This window comes from Gracilinanus agilis, chromosome 6 (genome assembly GCF_016433145.1).
Source record: "Gracilinanus agilis isolate LMUSP501 chromosome 6, AgileGrace, whole genome shotgun sequence".
In the NCBI taxonomy this organism is placed as follows: Eukaryota; Metazoa; Chordata; class Mammalia; order Didelphimorphia; family Didelphidae; genus Gracilinanus; species Gracilinanus agilis.
The window spans coordinates 235,178,646-235,196,759 of NC_058135.1; the positions used below are offsets into that span (position 1 = coordinate 235,178,646).

General features: G+C 39.9%; 1 protein-coding gene across 1 annotated transcript in view; it reads right to left on the minus strand.

Annotated features, from left to right (window-relative positions):
- INSC (INSC spindle orientation adaptor protein) overlaps positions 1-18,114 on the minus strand; it is a 170,356-nt gene that overhangs the window by 69,531 nt on the left and 82,711 nt on the right. Inside the window, exon 6 of the mRNA XM_044681811.1 lies at positions 12,732-12,845. Coding sequence (XP_044537746.1) covers positions 12,732-12,845 — 114 coding nt within the window. The remainder of the gene's footprint in view (positions 1-12,731; positions 12,846-18,114) is intronic.

Genomic DNA, 18,114 nt, shown 5'->3' on the forward strand with positions numbered 1-18,114 from the left:
CCTGGCACATAGTAGGCATTTAATAAATGCTTGTTTCTTAAGAGACTTGGGTCATCTATAGCAATATTCCCTAGAACTAAACAAGATCCAGAGTTCATATCAGTTACAACATCCAATGAGTCAGAAATGCAGAGTATGCAGAGCCCTGGACTGGGATTTAGTTGGCCTGAGGGCACATCCCGGATCAGATGCTGTGTGGTCTTGGCACATCATATCCCTCCTCTGAACTTTAGTTGGCTTTGAGGTAAAAGATGAGGGTTGAATAAGAAGGACTCAGAGCACCCATCCAGCTCTGACACTCTGTGATGAAATACAGACTTCCCAAGGAGCAGCATAGGTCATGGAAGGCACTGCCTTCTCACCCTTTCCATCCTTGAAACAAGCTTAGCACGGTTCTAAAATCTTCACCACCAAGGGACTTTGGCCCACAGTCATATATCCCATAAAACAGACTGGTTTATTAGACCTAGCAATTAACAGAAGCACCTCCATCTTTTGCAACTGCCAAATCTAAGTGTAGCCCAGGGAGTCAGGGTCATGAATCATTGCAGCTCCCTGCCAACCTCTCTCTATTTCTGTCAAAAGCTCAGAAGAAGGAAAAGAGAAGTAAGGAGTGCAAAGATCTGAATTCAAGGGGTCTCTAACCTGGGACAGACCAGACCTAGCTCTGCCCATGTGGGTTTCACTCTAGCCCAGGAGAATAGAAAGGGTGGCCCTGATCAACCCTCAGATAGCCAGGCAAAGCCAGGGAGGCATCATGGTGTGGCAGAAATGACCCTGGACTGGGAATCCAAAGACTTGGGTTTGACTCTGTTCCAAAACTAGTCATGCCTATAGAACCGATCCAGTTCTTTCTACTCTTTTGACTTCTCTGCAAAAAAAGGAGATGAGAAGAGATGTATTGTTTTAAAATAACATTTTATTTTAAACAGATATAATTTAAGAGACTGCTGTTTGCAAGGTGAAATGGACCTTAGAGAACACTTCATTTGATCTCTTCCTATTTTTTCTGAGGAGAAACTGAGGCCTAGAGAGGCCCAGGTCACATAGAGAATAAGCAGCAGGCCTAAGATTTGAACTAGCTTCTTGACTCCAAATCCATACCTCTTTGGTTCTACAAGTCTGTAAGTCTAATAATAATAACAATTTGCATTTCTAGAAGCTTTACAAAATAGTCTCCTCACAACAACCCTATGAGGTAGGGAATCCAAGTATTATTATACCCTTACTTTACAGAAGGGGGAAACAAAGCTTAGAGGGGCTAGTGACTTGCCCAAGACTATATAGCTATTAAGGATTGGTGCCATGATTTGAATTTGTGCTTTCTGACTCCAGTTCCAGTCCTTTTTATATTACATCAATATGCCATTCAAGTAATGCCAAATCTCCCAACTCCAAATCTCCCTCCAAACCTTTTTAAATCCTTGCTTTCAAGGTTTCTTGATGAAATATGACCTCTTTGAATGGGCCTAGGCTGAGCTTCAGATGAGACCATTAGACCTGTCAATGAGACCATCCAATTTCTCATTATCTCAAATGGGATCCCCCATCATTATTCCCTACTATGGAAATCCAGGGAGATCTCCTAACTCTAATTCCTTTCCATCATGCCATACTTTCATTGTCCAAAGGTACAATTGTACAATGTCCTCTTTGAAAGAGAGAGAGAAAGAGGAAAGGAAAGGAGGGGAAGGGAAGGGGTGAGGAGGGGAAAGATTTAAAGAGGTGAAGTGAGGAAAAGAGAGGAAAGGAGAGGAGGAGAAGAAGGTTCTAAGGAAGTAACAAAGGGGAAAAAGAGGAGATTACACAAGTGTAGGGAAACGTGGAAGGTGGTAAGACAATAAAGTATAGGGGAAAGGGAGATAGGGGCTTACTTTTTTTTCAATATTTTCTAGCCAATACAGATACTGCTACGTGAATGTAGCAGAGATGAGGTTAAAATTTCCTTGCTCCAAGGTTATTTGGCTCATTTTTTGTTTAAGTAGACCACAAAGAATATTAATTTATCAAATCTGGCCTCATATACTTCCCAGCTATGTGACCCTGGGCAAGTCACTTGATCTCCATTGCCTACCCTTACCACTCTTCTGCCTTGGAGCCAATACACAGTATTGACTCCAAGATGGAAGGTAAGGGTTTAAAAAAAAGAATATTAATTTAGCTTAAGAATATGATAAGACCTAAAAACTAGAAGGGACTTCTGATAATAATATAAAGACAAGGGGTAGCTGGGTAGCTCAGTGGATTGAGAACCAGGCCTAGAGACAGGAAGTCCTAGGTTCAAATCTGGCCTCAGACACTTCCCAGCTGTGTGACCCTGGGCAAGTCACTTGACCCCCATTGCCTACCCTTGTCACTCTTCTGCCTTGGAGCCAATACACAGTATTGACTCCAAGACAGAAGGCAAGGGTTTAAAAGAATTTTTTTATATAATATAATGTCAGTTGAGTTGAGAAACTCAGGGAAAATAGTAGAGCTCAAAACACTTAATAAGAGAGTTCAAAGGGCAAAATTTATTTTGTCCTTGACTTTTTTTGTGTTCTGTTGCAGCCTAACTGAGAAAAATTCATTAGTCATTAGGTGACTTGAAAGACCAAAGAAAATTTCATAACTATTGACTGAGAACACTGGCTGAAGGGAGAGGCTTACAAATCACAACACTTCCAGAGTACTTTAAAGATAGCACCTCAGCTGAATACTATAGGTGAGGAATAATGGGATGTAAACTATCAAATTGAAAAAGCTATCACCCTTAATCTACAGAGTATTAAGCTAGCTTTAGAAGATGGTAAATGTCGCCAAATGGGTTGGCAAAGTAGCTGTACAGCCCTCCCTGCAGGAGAGAGTCTTATAAACTACAGCATTCCTAGTGGATGTTGAACTAAGCATTAAGTAACAAGACATTAGGTAACTGGAGGTAGAAATCAGACATGACTCCTGCTGAAGAACAGCAGGTAGCAAGTGTTCTGTTCACATCTGTACCCTATATGAGTGCCTGTTCACTTAAAAGTATTTATATAAAATGAATATAGACATTTTCCAAATTCCAAAATTAAAGCCCTTAGGAAGATACAGAGAGTTTCCCCAATATGAAAGGCCTTTAATAAGAGGCTGAATGGACACCTATCAAGAGTTATTCACTAGGGTCAACTAGGTGGCACAGTGGGTAGAGCACCAGGTCTGGAGATGGGAGGACCTGGGTTCAAATCTGAATTCAGATACTTCCTAGGTGTGCAATCGAGGCAAATTACTTGACCCTGTTTGCCTAGTCCTTGCCCTTCTGCCTTAGAGTTCCTACTAAGACAAAAAGAGATATTTTAGAGAGTTATTAATCAAGTATAGGTTGTACTAAATGGCCTCTAAAGATTTTAAGTCAGAACCTGTCATTACTACTTCTGTGAACTTCAACAAATCACTCCCTCTATGTCTAGCCTTTGATTTACTCCTCTATTAAATGAGATTAGATTAAATTATCTCCAAATCCCCTTCTGTCTCTAAATTTCACATGCTCCCAGCCCCCTCCAGCTCTGAAATTCCAAGAGTCTCTCAATAAACTTAGAAGGTAGGGTTTTAGAGAAATATTATGCCATAAGTATTAAATGTATAGATTTTCCTATCCTGAGCCTTAAAGGAAAGTTTCAAAAGGTATTCCAAATGCTTTATCATCACTATCATTATTACATTCATCTGGTTCTTTAAAATCTGTCTAGGCTTTTTGGGGGTATTTAGGACCCATTCTCATTCCCAGAAAATTGACATCAGGGAGAGCATCATTATGTCTAACCCCCAATTCATCCCTCAATGCTGCGATCCCAGACCCACCCCCTGGGCTGTCGGCATCCTAAAAGAGATTTCATCTATGCTCCTACCTTCTTCAGCCCACTGGAAAAAGCTATTGCTGTTTCTCCTCTCTTCCCAGACTGGAATTCTCTCCCACTTTCCCTTCCAATGTCTTATCTTCCCCTAGGATAAGATGAGTTGGCACAAGTGCCTTAGGAACCCTCTGGGAATTGCCCTTCTGATCATTAACTCAGTCCTTACTCTGTTGAGCTGAGCCATCCCTGGGGGAAGCCTTCTTGGGTCAGTGGCATGTGGCTGGGATAATTGTAAGGATGCAGACAGCTGGAACACCCTCTTTGAAAGCCTAATGCTATTGGGATGACAGGAAGACTCAAAGAGAGGGCAATTAATGTCACCTGCTTAGGTCTGTTGGTTAAGTAATTAGATCAGTTCATTAGGGAACAGGACAAAAAAGAGGGGAGGGAAGGGGAAGAGAGGAGATTTGAGGACAAGGAAAATAGTTAGTAGGGCTTACTCTGTTTTCCAGAGGTCAGGAAAAGAAAGTGATGACCAGCAGAGTGAGAGAAGGATGTGGAAAGGATTAAAGCAGCCAAAACAAAGTGGAAATCAAATTGTTTAAGACAGAAATGGTCCCTAATTGGCATAAGGTCCCACCAGTCACACTCTGACCTAAGCAAGATAAAAACTCCTTGCAGAATATTAGAGCCTATGAAGCCCAAGGTACCAATTAAATCATAAAAATCATTCCATTTTATAGAAGGATAGAAGAACTTGTTGTGATGTAATGGAGGGAGAAAAGTAGATTTTAATCTGAGGACCTGAACTCCATTCCTGGTTCTGCCTCCCATCTTCTATGTGATCTTGGAAGAGTCCCTTGAGCTCTCTGAATCTCCACTGCATCTGCTACAGCTTCTTGTCACCACAGGCAAGAGTTAGGTAAAAGGTGGACACCAAAGGCGGATGAGCAGCACTGAAAAGAACTCACAACATCACACCAGAGGTGCTAGTCCTCCTTGGACATCCTGTAAACCCCGGGAAGACCATTTTAATAAGCTAGACAAGAGGTGATAAGGGTCTGAACTATGATGATGGCTCTGTGTGAGTGAAGAGAAAGGTCAGAAGCAAGAGATGGTGCAAAGGATAAAACAGCAAGAGTTGGCAACTAATTGGATGTCTGGGGTGAGGGAGAGTGAGCAAGCAGAAAGATAACACTAAATTCGAAAATCTGGGAGACCAGAAGGATAGCAGTGCCATCAATAGAAAGAATAGAAATAGAAATAGAATGAGGCAAGAAATCAAGGTTGGATTGTATACAAAGACTGATACACTGTGGTACAATCGAACATAACAGACTTCTCTACTAGCAGCAATGCAAGGATCCAGAGCAAGGCTGAGGGACTTATGAGAAAGAAAATGAGCCACATTCAGAGGAAGAACTGTGGGAGAAGAAACACAGAAGAAAAACAACTGCTTGAACACATGGGCTGATGGGGATATTATTGGGGATGAAGACACTAAACAATAACTCTAGTCCAACTATCAATAATATGGAATTAGATCTTAAATCAATGGTACATGTAAAATCCAGTGGAATTGTGCATCAGCTACAGGGTGGGGGGTTTGGGGGAGAGGGAAAGAACGTGAAACATGTAATTATGGGAAAACATTCAAAATTTTAAAAAAATTTTAAATAATAAAAAAAAGAAATCAAGGTTGGAAAGAGTATCACTTGCCCAAGGTCAGTCCAAGACTGGAACTTGGGCCTGTTAACTCTACATTCTTAGATCCTATTACACCAGACTGCCTGCTCTCCTCATTTATTTTCTGCAGAAGTTTCTGCAATAAACTGACCATCAGAGATAAATGGCTGCAAGGAAATGACTGTTCCTGAAATAGAGCAATTGCTTGATGATATTTAAGCATTTTTTTTTGCTGAGGTTCCCTCCTTTACTCTTTCCTGTTAAGAAAAGAGAAACAGGTTAGATCTATTAGAGCTCATGGACTCTAGGAGATCCTAATCCCAGACTAGATGCCCCATAAACTTTCTCATTCAAACCAGAATTTCTACTCCACATGGTTATTTTGTATTATAAACGTGCACTACCTGACTGTAGACTCCTTGAGGGAAGGAACATGCTTCTTTTCATCAGTTTATTCCCAGTATAGAGCGAAGAATTCTGAACACAATGGACACTTAAATAAGTAGCTATTGAACTAAACTGAATGTTTGTTCATTTGTTAACAGAGAAGTCAGCAGAATAGAAGAGAACCTCTCGGTCAGTTGAAACATTTGACATCTCTCATTCTCCTCTCCCAAGCTCCTTCCATCTTCCTTCTTGACTTTCCAGGTATTTTCTGAGCCAACTGATCAAACAATATAAAAACTGCTAAACAGAAAGGATCCAGATACAATAATGGCAGGAGTTTGTCATTCCCAAAGGGAGCCCAGGGACAGAAGCAAAGAGAAATTATGACTTTTGAGTTCCTTCCAGTCAACCTTCTCTGTATGGAGTGCCTGGCTGGTTATTTATCACTCTTTTCAAAAAAAAGATAATATATTTGGAGTAGATAATGAACCAAGCTTTGCCAAGGTTCAGGAGGCACAAACATCATTCATGTGAAAGCATCTCTCTGGCTCAGGAGTTGCTTAGCCCAGCACAATAAAAGCTAAGTATTAGAAATGAAGTTGGCATTGGATTCCAATTACATTCTTCACCAAGATGATCAGAAACCATCTTGCTATTAGCATTTCCAGCTCCTGTATTCTTTATGGTATCTCTGTGCCCCAAAGTCCAAGGGAGCCTAGCCTTAGGAGAGATGCCCACTCCTTGAGACAGAGAATTCCGATCTAAGAGTGACAGCTTCTCTTCATCTGGGCAAGACCCTGCCCAGTTAAAAAATCAAGCATTCTTCTGTCTCCAAAATGGGATAGGGTGGGGAAGGGGAGGATGGGATTACTAAATACAGGCAGTCAACAAGGAATGAGGCTGGGAATTTCCCTGAAACAGCAGAATACAGCCCTTGGCAATAGCACATTTAATTATATAGAAAGCTCACTCCAGGCCCAGAGTAAAAAAAAAAATGATATGAATTACTTGGCCAAATTCAAGATAAGTGGATGTGAACCTGGAAAGGGTCATGTTCTAGGGCTTATAGGCTAGGAGCACATCAAAGGCAAGAGAGGAGGAAAAATTTTGTGGAAATCCAAGAGAAGGATCTGGAAGAATCAGAAATTACCTTCTCTCAATTGTACTTAGGAAAAAATAGAGTTTATAAGTTCTTAAACTCTAGGAAAATCACTTAATCTAATGGTGGAAATCCTCAATAGGGAATCTGGAGACCTGGATTTATATGCTGTTTATGCCTCTTACTAGCTATGTTACCTTGAAGTGGTTGTTTCATCAGGTTGTAGAATGGGTAGTGTGGAAAGCAACTCCCTCCTTTACCTCTGTGACCCTAGACATATCATTTAGTCCCTCTCTGCCTCAGTCTTCCCACTTGTAAAATGAGGGTTCTACGTGGCCTTGGAGGTCCCTTCCAGTTCCAGCTCCAGCTCCAACCCTATGTATGACCCTATGTTCTTTCTTGTCCTCACTTTCCTTATCTTTAAAATAGGAATAACACTACTCCTGCTATAATTTCACAGGACTCAAATGAGATAATGAGTGAAAATATTCCATAAACTATAGGTTATAAAAATATTATTACAATCTGACCTCTACTTCTGTGTATCTTTTGCTGGATATTCATCCATATCATGCCTGTTCACCATACGGGTCTCCCAAGGCTCTCTTCTGGACTTTCTTCTCTTCTCTCTCTCTATACTATTTCTCTTGGTGATTTCATCAGCTTCTATGGTTTCAATTATCATCTCTATGCAGATGGCTCATGGATCTACTTGTCTAGACCTAACCTTTCTCTTGATCTCAGGTCTTACATTTCCAACTGCCTATAAGACATCTGTAATGATTGAAATTCTTGAGAGGCAGCATTTCCTAATTTAAAATCAATTATTAAGTGACTGGTCAAGGAATTCTAGTTATGGTCAAAGAATTCTCTTAAATTCTCCAAAGACCTGGGGAATTCCTAGCCCCAATATCCAAATGCACTTTGGGGAGCACATTATTCAGTTCCTTCCTTGAAGATTCAAAGACATTTCTAATTGGTGAACAGATAATCAAACCCTCAGCCCTTACTCCCACCTACACATGGGCAGGTGAAGTTTCGCACTTCTGCAAGAAAAAAATCACTATAGTACCTTCCTGTTAGCTGAAATCTATGAAAGGAACACATTCCTGAGGACAAAGAGAATGAAAAAATCTATCTATATAGATATATAGATATCTCTATAGACTATATAGAGGGTGTCTCAGGTTCATACACACAAAAAAAACCTTCTTTAATAAAGAGGAACACGTAGAGCCTTGCCACTCTAGGTCCCTGATTGGAAAATTAATACAGTATATGAAAAATAACTTCTCACACATCTCAAACTCGATGTCTTATAGGCATCCTAAATGCAACATGCTCAAAACTGAACTTCCTAACTTCTCTATTATTATGTGTTTTTTTAAAGCCTTACCTTTTGTCTTAGAATTGATACTATTGATTCTAAGGCAGAAGACCGGTAAGGGCTAAGTAACTGGAGTTAAGAGACTTGCCCAAGGTCACACAGCTAGAAGTGTCTGAGGCCAGACTTTCCCTATTACCACTGAGGATACTACCATCATCCCAGAGGCATTTCAGAGGGCATCATCTAATCCAATCTCCCATCACAAGCAAGAGTCTCCAATATAGTCCTTCCTATCCCATCCTTCTCCAAGTTTTCTCCTCTCCAGGCTAAATATTCCCATTTCTCTTAATTGCTTTCCACATGGTATGGCTTCTAATCACTTCAAGAATCCATCTTCCTAATAAAGTGTCTCCCTAAAGCTTATCAGAGCCCTTCCTCAACCATTTGGCCAAGAACTCAAAGACCAACTCCAGATGTAGTCTGAGCAGGGCAGAGGACAAGAGGGGCTCACCTCTCTCCAAATCTTAGACTTCTGTTTGTTTAGCCAAAACTTAAAAAGCCCTCACTTCAGTTTGACCTTTCAATTAGTTAAAACTCCAAATTCTTTTTTCCCTTCATGAATTACTTTCTAGCTAGGTATCCCCAGTTTGGTGGTTTATATATTTGAATTTTTTAATCTCAATGCAAGATTTTACATTCATCCTCATTAACTCGTCTTGTTAGCCCCTCATTCTAATCTGCCAAGACCTTTTATGGAGGCTGATTCTGTTCTTGGAAATATTAACTATTGTTTTCATTTTCTTCTTATCCCTAGAAGGCCTTTTCCATTCCTTCCTTCTCTCTTTGCCCTAACTGGCCCCTTGACATCGCAAAGACTTCCTCCCATATCCTGGGAAGAGATACCAAGCATCTCAGGGCATTGCCTCCGCCTTTCCTCCCATCAACCTCTTGCCACAGAGTTCTTTAGCCTAGATTCAGATAGATTAAGAGAAGCTCTGGTTTCTAAGGGCTTCACACCCCAGATATGGAGAGACTCCTCTCTCAACCCTAGGACTTGCTGTGGCCTGGGAGGAATTAGAAACATTCAGTTTGAAACAAATGCTTAATTTGGAGCTTTCTTTCTTGACCCCAGACTCACCACAGGCCCTGAAGGAGTTTGGTAAAAGAAAGTTTCAGTCATCTCTTTAGATGACATCATTAGGAGTGACTCATTCCCTTCCTCATTCACACATCCCTGGCCCTACCAGGTCCCGCTTACATTCTTCACAGAGAGGAGCAGCTGTTCTTAATGTGTGCTTAGCTATTGACAACTTCACATGCGTCAGAAATCAAATATCATTCCCAAAATTCAACTGAGCCCTTGTGGAACAGGTGTAATTCTGGCTGCCAAAGGTTAATACCTCTATTTGCACTTATAAACACTCAGAAAAAGGCTGTCTCTCTCTTTCTCTTTCTCTCTTTCTTTCTCTCTCTCTCTCTCTCTCTCTCTCTCTCTCTCTCTCTTTCTCTCTCTCTCTCTCTCTCTCTCTCTCTCTCTCTCTCTCTCTCTCTGCCTCTCTGTCTCTCTCTGTTTCTGTCTCTCTCTGTCTCTCTCTGTCTCTCTCTCTCTCTTCCCTTCTCTCTCTACCCCCCTCTCTCTCCCTTCTCTGTCTTTCTCCCTCTTTCTCTCTCTGTCTCTCTCTCTGTCTCTCTTTCTGTCTCTCTCTCTCTGTCTCTCTGTCTCTCTCTCTCTCTCTCTCTCTCTCACACACACACACACACACACACACACACACACACACACACCCTCCTCTCTGTGTGTGGTCCTTGAGGAGGATGTATAAAGGGAACTGGAAAGGAGATGGAAGAAAGGAGAGTACCAATATGACAGGGAAGGAGAACAAGCAGAAGAAAGTCCAAGAATGAGTGAAGGGCAACATGGCTACAGTCCCTCCTAAAAAAGAAGGGAGTCACCAATGAAGATGGAGAACCTCATTGGTAAAATGAAAGTTCTCTAAGGGGCCTTCCTAAGCCCTGTGACTGCATACCCATAAAGGTTAAGTGGCTAAGCCAGAGGAGGACTTAGGGACCAACTTGCTCAGATTATGGGGAGGAAACGGAGGCCCAAAGAAGGACCTGCCCAAGCTTCTACACGGAATTGGTAGGCTGTCTGGAATTGGAAACTATCTTGCTTTTAAAACATATTAGCATGCTACCTTCCAGACCCTGCTGCTGCTTCCCTCTCTCTCTCCCTGCCCCCATCACTTCTATCTCCCTCCCTTGCCACCCCCTCCAGTCTTCATTCTAATTTGCCTTTTCTAGAGCTAGAGAAATGGGCTATTAAGGACCAGGGCAGGAGGGTCTCCTAATCACCCCGGTTCTCTGGCTAGAGTGAATCTGGGTATGAGAGTCATCTGATTATTATCATTAATATTATCATTGTCATCACCGCTCCTACAGTTAACTCCTTCCTGGCAGGGGGCTCTTCTGTGTTTTCTCTACAGGATGAGAAAGGATAACCCTCTCCCAGCAGGTACCACATTCACAAAGAGCTCATGCCCAGTGGGCAGGGGGCCCAGCCCTACTACCACAAAGAAATGTCTAATTCACCAACTTTCGGAGATTATCTCCTGCCTCTAATCCAGAGAAAACTTTGCCCTACCCTGAATCTTGAGCTATTAAAAGACAGTGAAGGAGAAAAAGCACTAGGCTAAGAACCAAGAAGTTGGGTTCTAGTCTTGCCCGGCTACACATCAACTCTGGAAAAATCCGTTTCGTTCTCTAGGCCAGAGTTTCCTCATTTCTAAAATGAATAAATTTCACTTGATGATCATTAAGATCCCTCTTATCCCTTAGAATCTATGATTATACTTACTAGCTGCATGACCCTAAGCAAGTCATTTAGTCTTTGCCTCACTTTCCTCAAATATAAAATGGAAATAATAATAGCACCTAAATAATAGCTGCTTGTTTAGTTGTTTTCAGTCACACCTGACTCTTTGTGACTCCTTTGAGATTTTCTTGGCAAAGAAAATAGAGTAGTTAGTCAGCCATTTCCTCTTCGAGCTCATTTTATAGATGAGGAAACTAAGGCAAGCAGGATTAAGTGACTTGCTCAGGATCACCTAGCTAGTAAAAGTCTGAGGCCAAATTTGAACTCAAAGAAATGAGTCTGTTTCCAGATCTGGCCCTCTCTCCAATGCACTACCTTGCTGTTCCTATCTCCCAACATTGTTAGGAGGCTAAATGAGATAATATTTATAAAAGCACTTAATACAGTGCCTGGCACATAGTAAGTAGATAGTTAATAATTCCTTCCTTCCTTTTCCCCATGAGGATCTCTGCATCTAGGACTAATGGTAACCACCAGTTTATAAAATATGACATCTTAAAAAGACCTTGGACAATATCTAGAACAAAGCCAAAAATTTACTTGAGAGGCTGAGGCCAGGAAATTCAAGTGACTTACCAAAGGTCCCTACAAATAGTAGGTGGCAGACATTAGGCTAGAAACTACAATATCATAAGATGTCAGATAGGAAAGTAACTCCCGAGAGAATCTCAGTCAACTCCTTTATAAGGAAGGAAACAGTAGTATATAGAGAGGGAAAGAAGGTCTCAGAAAAATCCAATTATGAAGTGTGAGAAGCAAGTTTTGATCCAAGGTCCTCTGCCTCAGAATCTAGTGATCTTCTATAGCATATGTCCTATGACAGATTACACACCTGCATTCAGAGACACATATATGCCAAAGGGAGGACTTCTTTCCTTCAGGTAAAGTGAAAGTTTTAAACATAAGCCCAGTTTTAAACATGAGCCAAGTCAAAACTACCCACAAATTGATGACCAGGAAGAATTATTGTCACCCAAGAGCCTGTGACAGGGGAGAGAAGACTCCGGAGATGACTGTCCAGGGAGGTTGGCACTAAAGATTATACTATCCTTGAGATTATATTCTCTTTGGTCCAGATCATAGGACTTTAGAGTTCAAAAAAGACCTTAGAGGTCATTTGGTCCTACCTCTTCATTTTTCAGATGAGGAAACTGAGGCAATGAGCAGTTGAATGTGTTGTCCAAGGTCACATATGAAGTAATAAAGCCTAGAAGCAAGCCTAGGTCTTCCAACTCCAAATCCAGGCTAGCATCTGTAGACTACATTACTTCATAGACTCATAAAACCTAAGAGCTAGAAGACTCCTCAAAGATTGACTCCCTCATTCTACAGAGGGAAGATCTGAGGACCAGGGAATGGAAATGAATTACCCAAGATCATATAGGAAATTGGTGCCTAAACCAGAATTAGATACCATTTGAATGTACTCCCTGATCCAGTGCGGTTTTGTTTTTTTTCAAACATCTCATCCTTCATCCACAGATCCCCATTCATTCCACTCCCATATCTTAATTATTTCTATCACCACCAACCTGCAAGTCTCACCTTTGCTATGATACGGCATAAAGGGGCCCCCTCCTGGGTCAAGCTGAACAGGTTCCCAGTGGTAGACTCTGCAGTGTAAAGATTGTCTGAAGAGTCAATCTTTCTCACCAGCACCTGAACATCAAGAACAGAGAATACAGAACATTCCAGTCACTCATTTTCTGAGAAAGCAGTGTAGCCAAGTTTAGAATTCAATCCACCTCCTCCAAGTCAAAGATATTGTCCTAGAAAAGGTGGAGGGTAACAGGGCATAAATCGGTTGGAACAGAATAAATGTCTCATACAGGATCTCCCAAGTTTCTGGTTTTAGTGGCCTTAAAGGGGAGTTACAGTCAGGGATTATGAAGAAAAAAGGAACTGATTTTGATTAACTTTTTCATTCTCTTTTAGTTTTTTATTACAAGATATCACCTCATAGAGAGAGAAAGAGAAGAATATATTTAGAAATGAAGGCAACATAAAAATAAGATATCAATAAATTTTAAATAAATTTCCTATTATAAGCAATGAAGAAAAAAGTCAGATAATTACAAAGAAACTAATTGAGATGCTCAGTAGCTAAGACAAAGTAGTTACAAAAACCAACAGTGTTTCTTAAATACCGATAATAAAAACTCATAAAGAAATGATAGGGGGGGGAAATGTTATTTAAAACAGCTAAAAATAAGTTAAATATATGAAAGTTAACCTATCAAGATAAACCCATGGCAAATAAATACAAATGTAAAACACTTTATAATAATAAATAAAACCAATAATTACAAGATCATCCATTGCTCCTGGTTGGGTCATGTCAATAGCATAAGAAGTATGATAATAACCTAAATTCATTCACAGATTTGGTGCTATACTTAATAACTAAGGGATTATTTTACACAACTAGAGAAAATAATAAGAAAATGTAGTAGAACAAAAGATTTTGTGATCTCAGGAGAAATAATGAAAAAAAATTTTAAATAAAAATAGCATCTCCAGACTTTATCTAGAATTCAAAGTAGTTTGTTTTTTGTTTTTTTTTAATCAGAGGAATAGACTAGGGAAGCAAGAAGCATAATTATGTTCAACAAACCCATAGAAACAGTGACCTTCTATGAACAGAGAGTTTGAGTCCCACTGGGAACAGTGTGTCATTCACCAGCTTGAGAGGGCATCGATGTATCTGAAGAAACCATTATATGGCTAAATTTGAGTTGCACTTGTTCACTCAACTGGGAATGTACAAACACACCTGGCTTTCCATCTAGCCTCTAGATCTCAGCTCAATATCAAGTGGCCATATTCAGATCCCACTCAGTCCTCCCTCATGCTCCCAAGCTCCCTGCTTTAAGACTAGACGTCTACAAGTCTTCCAGAAATCAATCAAATCTCTCCTAGCTCATGCTTTCAATCTCTTTTATCGCCACCAAAAAAAAATCATTCTGGACATTTAGACTAAACTCTGCAGGACATCTGATGAGTCTAAATGCCATTTTAAGCTTTAATAAATTAAGCTTAAGATCTGATAACTTAAAATGCACTAAGATTTTTGGAATACCCTGTATCATATAAAAGCCTTTATATCAGAGTGACAGGAGTAATGCCAATTGCCTCTGATAAAGGAAGCATTCTCTGCTACATCATATCTCTTTGAACTAGCAGAGAAGGTAGAAAAAGGTATACCTATACCCATTGCCAACTGACACTATCTCATCCTCAAAGACACAAGATCAAGGGGAAATTGTTTCCATGATCATTTCCCCCATAGAAACTGCAATCACCTGCAAGTCAAATGCCAATTTTAGTTCTCCTCCTCTCCAATATTGTTATTCAGTAGCCTGAGATCTACACCAAGATTATACAACTGAAGGAAAGAACTTCCTGTTCAACCAGAAGTGCTGAGCAAAGAGGGAAATCAGTGTGTCAGAAAATGTATTGGATATGAGACCTAAATTATAAAGGGCAACATTGACAAGTAAAAGAAGAATAGAAATATACTTTTCCCTTATGGATACCAGAGATTTTTAAACCAAAGAATAGAGGTGATCATCAAACTAGGTATATGCCCAATAATGGAATCACCAGGTCCAAGGATATGGATAATCCAGTCATTTTCCTCTAAAAGCTGCCCAAGTAAGGACCCTCGAGAGGTTAGATAGATGGGTAACCTTTCAAGTCCAACCTGGGGTTGGATAAATTAGTATTGGGCTATTGATCTGCCTTGGATAACGTTCAGGATCTGACTGTGTTTGACTCCCTTCCCAAGGTCCCTGATAGAAAGACCATTCAGGAAGGTACTTGTTGTTCCTTCCACACTCTTTATCTATAAATAGGGAAAGGATAACAAGGTCAAGGATTGGGGATTGGAAACCCTATTGATCTATTATCTATTAAACTAAATAACAATCAGGACTGGAGGCTATTGATCAGGTGGAGGCTGGAGATTTCACCTCTCCTCTACCTCAGGCCAGACCTGGCCACAACCAAGCCAGAGAATAAGGAGGCTATTGCTGCAGATGTATTGATGGTATTTATTCTCTCATCTCTCTTATCACCAGTGTTGGTGATTCACTAGCTCTCACAGTTTATCAGGAAACAGATTCAGGTTTATTCCTACCCTCTTCTTCTTAAACCACCCGGCAAATCTTCAACCATCCTTCAAACCACCCTTCCAGCCACCCACTGCCCAGAACCACAGAGGTTGGCAGAGATCTGTGATCTCCAGTTCTCAGTCTCTGAGTCCAGAGACTTCGGAGACCAGAGACTTCTAGGTCCAGAGACTTCAGTCCAGAGACCTCCCTCAAAGTGGCTGTGAGGGATATTTATAGGGTGAGGTCAACCAGTTTGATCCTGGCTCATGGCACCTGGGAACATTCCAAGTCTTTCAACTGCCATCCCTGTCAGTCAAAGTGGCATCCATCTCTTCCCAGATTATTGAATATAACAACACCCATCACCAAGACTGGGCTATAAGTAGCTTCTTTTCCACTGTCAGAGCCTCTGAAAGCTCTGGGTCACCTCTACACAATTCTGAATCAAGGCTACGAGGGAGGTCTTCAACTGAAAGTTCTTTACTAATAGAGCCCATGTAGCAATTTAAAACTTAGAACTCCAAGGAAAAAGAAAAGTTAAGATGAAAGACAGAGACAGAGAGAGAGAGAGAGAAAGAGAGAGAGAGACAGAGAGATAGAGACAGAGACAAAGACAGAGAATCTGTGGCCCTGGATTCTGCAAAAAGCAAAATTAATAAAGTGGATCTGTCATTACAAATCTTTGTAATGTATTCGATTCTTAGAAACCATTTTCATTATTACCGTAAGCAACCATGCATGCCGTATTAACCCTTTTGCATTAAAATGCAGATTTTCATCTATGATTATCCTGATCCCAAATGAGAATTATCCAGTATTTTTGGTCACTGTTTGCAATTGCATCAAATTACTATTGCATTAAACAATTCAGCCCCAATGGGTTTTTTGCAATAATCCACTCATATTAAGATATTTATGGGGAAAGGTGATAATTTCATGTTAATATCTTCACTCAGACTGTAATTACATGTGAGGGGGTGAATGATTATAATTGCTAGTAAGGAATTTAGATATTGAATGTCCTTTTCTCAAACATACACCTGGGAAGGGCTCAGACAGTTTGATTTTCCCATTTCCTCAGTCCTAGTAATAAAATTATTGAAGTTATTGAATCCTTTGGCTAAAGAAAACTTCTAGAATTCAACTAGTCCATTCTACAGCCTCTAAATAGGAGGATGTCTGAACCAGTCCAGGAAACAAAACTCCATAATTCTTGGCGATCTTTTCTCAAGAGGAAGGTCCTTACAATCATCAAATTCTTCTTTGATCCTTGCTTAAATCTCTTTTGCTATGGCATTTAGGGTACTTCTTAAAGATCGACTATTTAAGTCTCAAGTATATATAGAATTAAAAGGCTTTACTCCTATAGCTGAAATACATAGGCTACAAACTGAAGCTAATAGCTACAGATAACAGGATTAATCAACTACTATTCCTATAGACTCAAATATATGAGTGTTTGACTATGATATAGATGCAAATTTTTCCCACTCTAATAATTTTGTAGCTATTTTAATCTATAGGATATGTAATGCCTTTGTCTCATTCTAGAATTCCTGAAGCTATATTGGAGGGAGGGGCACCAATTTGTCATGATTTAATGCCCCAAATGTATCTTTGATTTTTTTCCCCTTTGTGTATGATCTAAGACTGGCTCTAACAGATTTCTGTTAACTTGGGAAATGGTGGTCAGGGTGGGGGAATGCAGAGACCTACATCTTTATTTTCACAAACTTATAATTAAAATTTAGTACTTCCTTCAATTATTTAAAAATGTGATTATGAGGATGGTCTACACAGGTATCACCAGACTGTCAAAGGATTTCATGACACAAAAAAAGATTAAGAACCCTTTATTAAATAGACACTCCATTCTGGAGCTACAAATATAATATAGAGCATATATATCTATCTAGAATTTTCCAGAAACTCCTTGCAGTACTTACTATATACCCTCATACTTCCCTTAGGGTCCTTGGGTGATAGATGAAAATCTATTCCAGTCAATTTGCCTAGATTTATCCCCTCCTTAAGCAATCAACTGTACCTCACCCTTACACCTCTCATTCCTTAGAATAAATTGATTTTTCCTCTCACTTTTCTTTTTGAGTTTTATTGGTATTATGTAGAATACTGATGATTCTTGTAGATTTATTTTTTATCCTGCAAGTTTGCTGAAGTTATGATTTCAATTAATTTCCTAGTTGATTCTTAAGTAGTCTTTCATATCATCTGAAAAATTATTAATTTAATTTGAATAAAAACAAGCTGAGAAAAGCATTTTCTTAGACTTATGAAAAAATGAGGCATATGATAATTTTTTGCAAAAAGGAGGTTGTTACTACATAAAATTTGCAAAGAACAAAAAAAATTACCTTAACCCATTTTAACCTGGTTTATGATCTCATAAATCACATAAACCTCTTCTTTCCAAAGATAATAATGATATCTCAATAATTTAAATGTATGGCTTTTTCTCAACCTTTATCCTATTTTGACTGCTCTTTAGCATTTGCCACTATTAACTATCCCCTTTTTCCTGAATATTCTCTCCTCCTGGACACTGCTTCTTCCTCCTACCTGCAGGACTCCCTTCTTGATACTCGATATTTCAAAGTATTTTCTGTAGGCTCATCATCCAACTCCTTAACCATAAGTATCCCTCAAGGTTTTGTCCTAGACCCACTTTTCTCCTCTCTTTGTCTCTCTTCTCTCTGTCTCTGTCTCTGTCTCTCTCTCTCTCTGTCTGTCTCTGTCTCTGTCTCTGTCTCTCTCTCTCTCTCTCTCTCTCTCTCTCTCTCTCTCTCTCTCTCTCT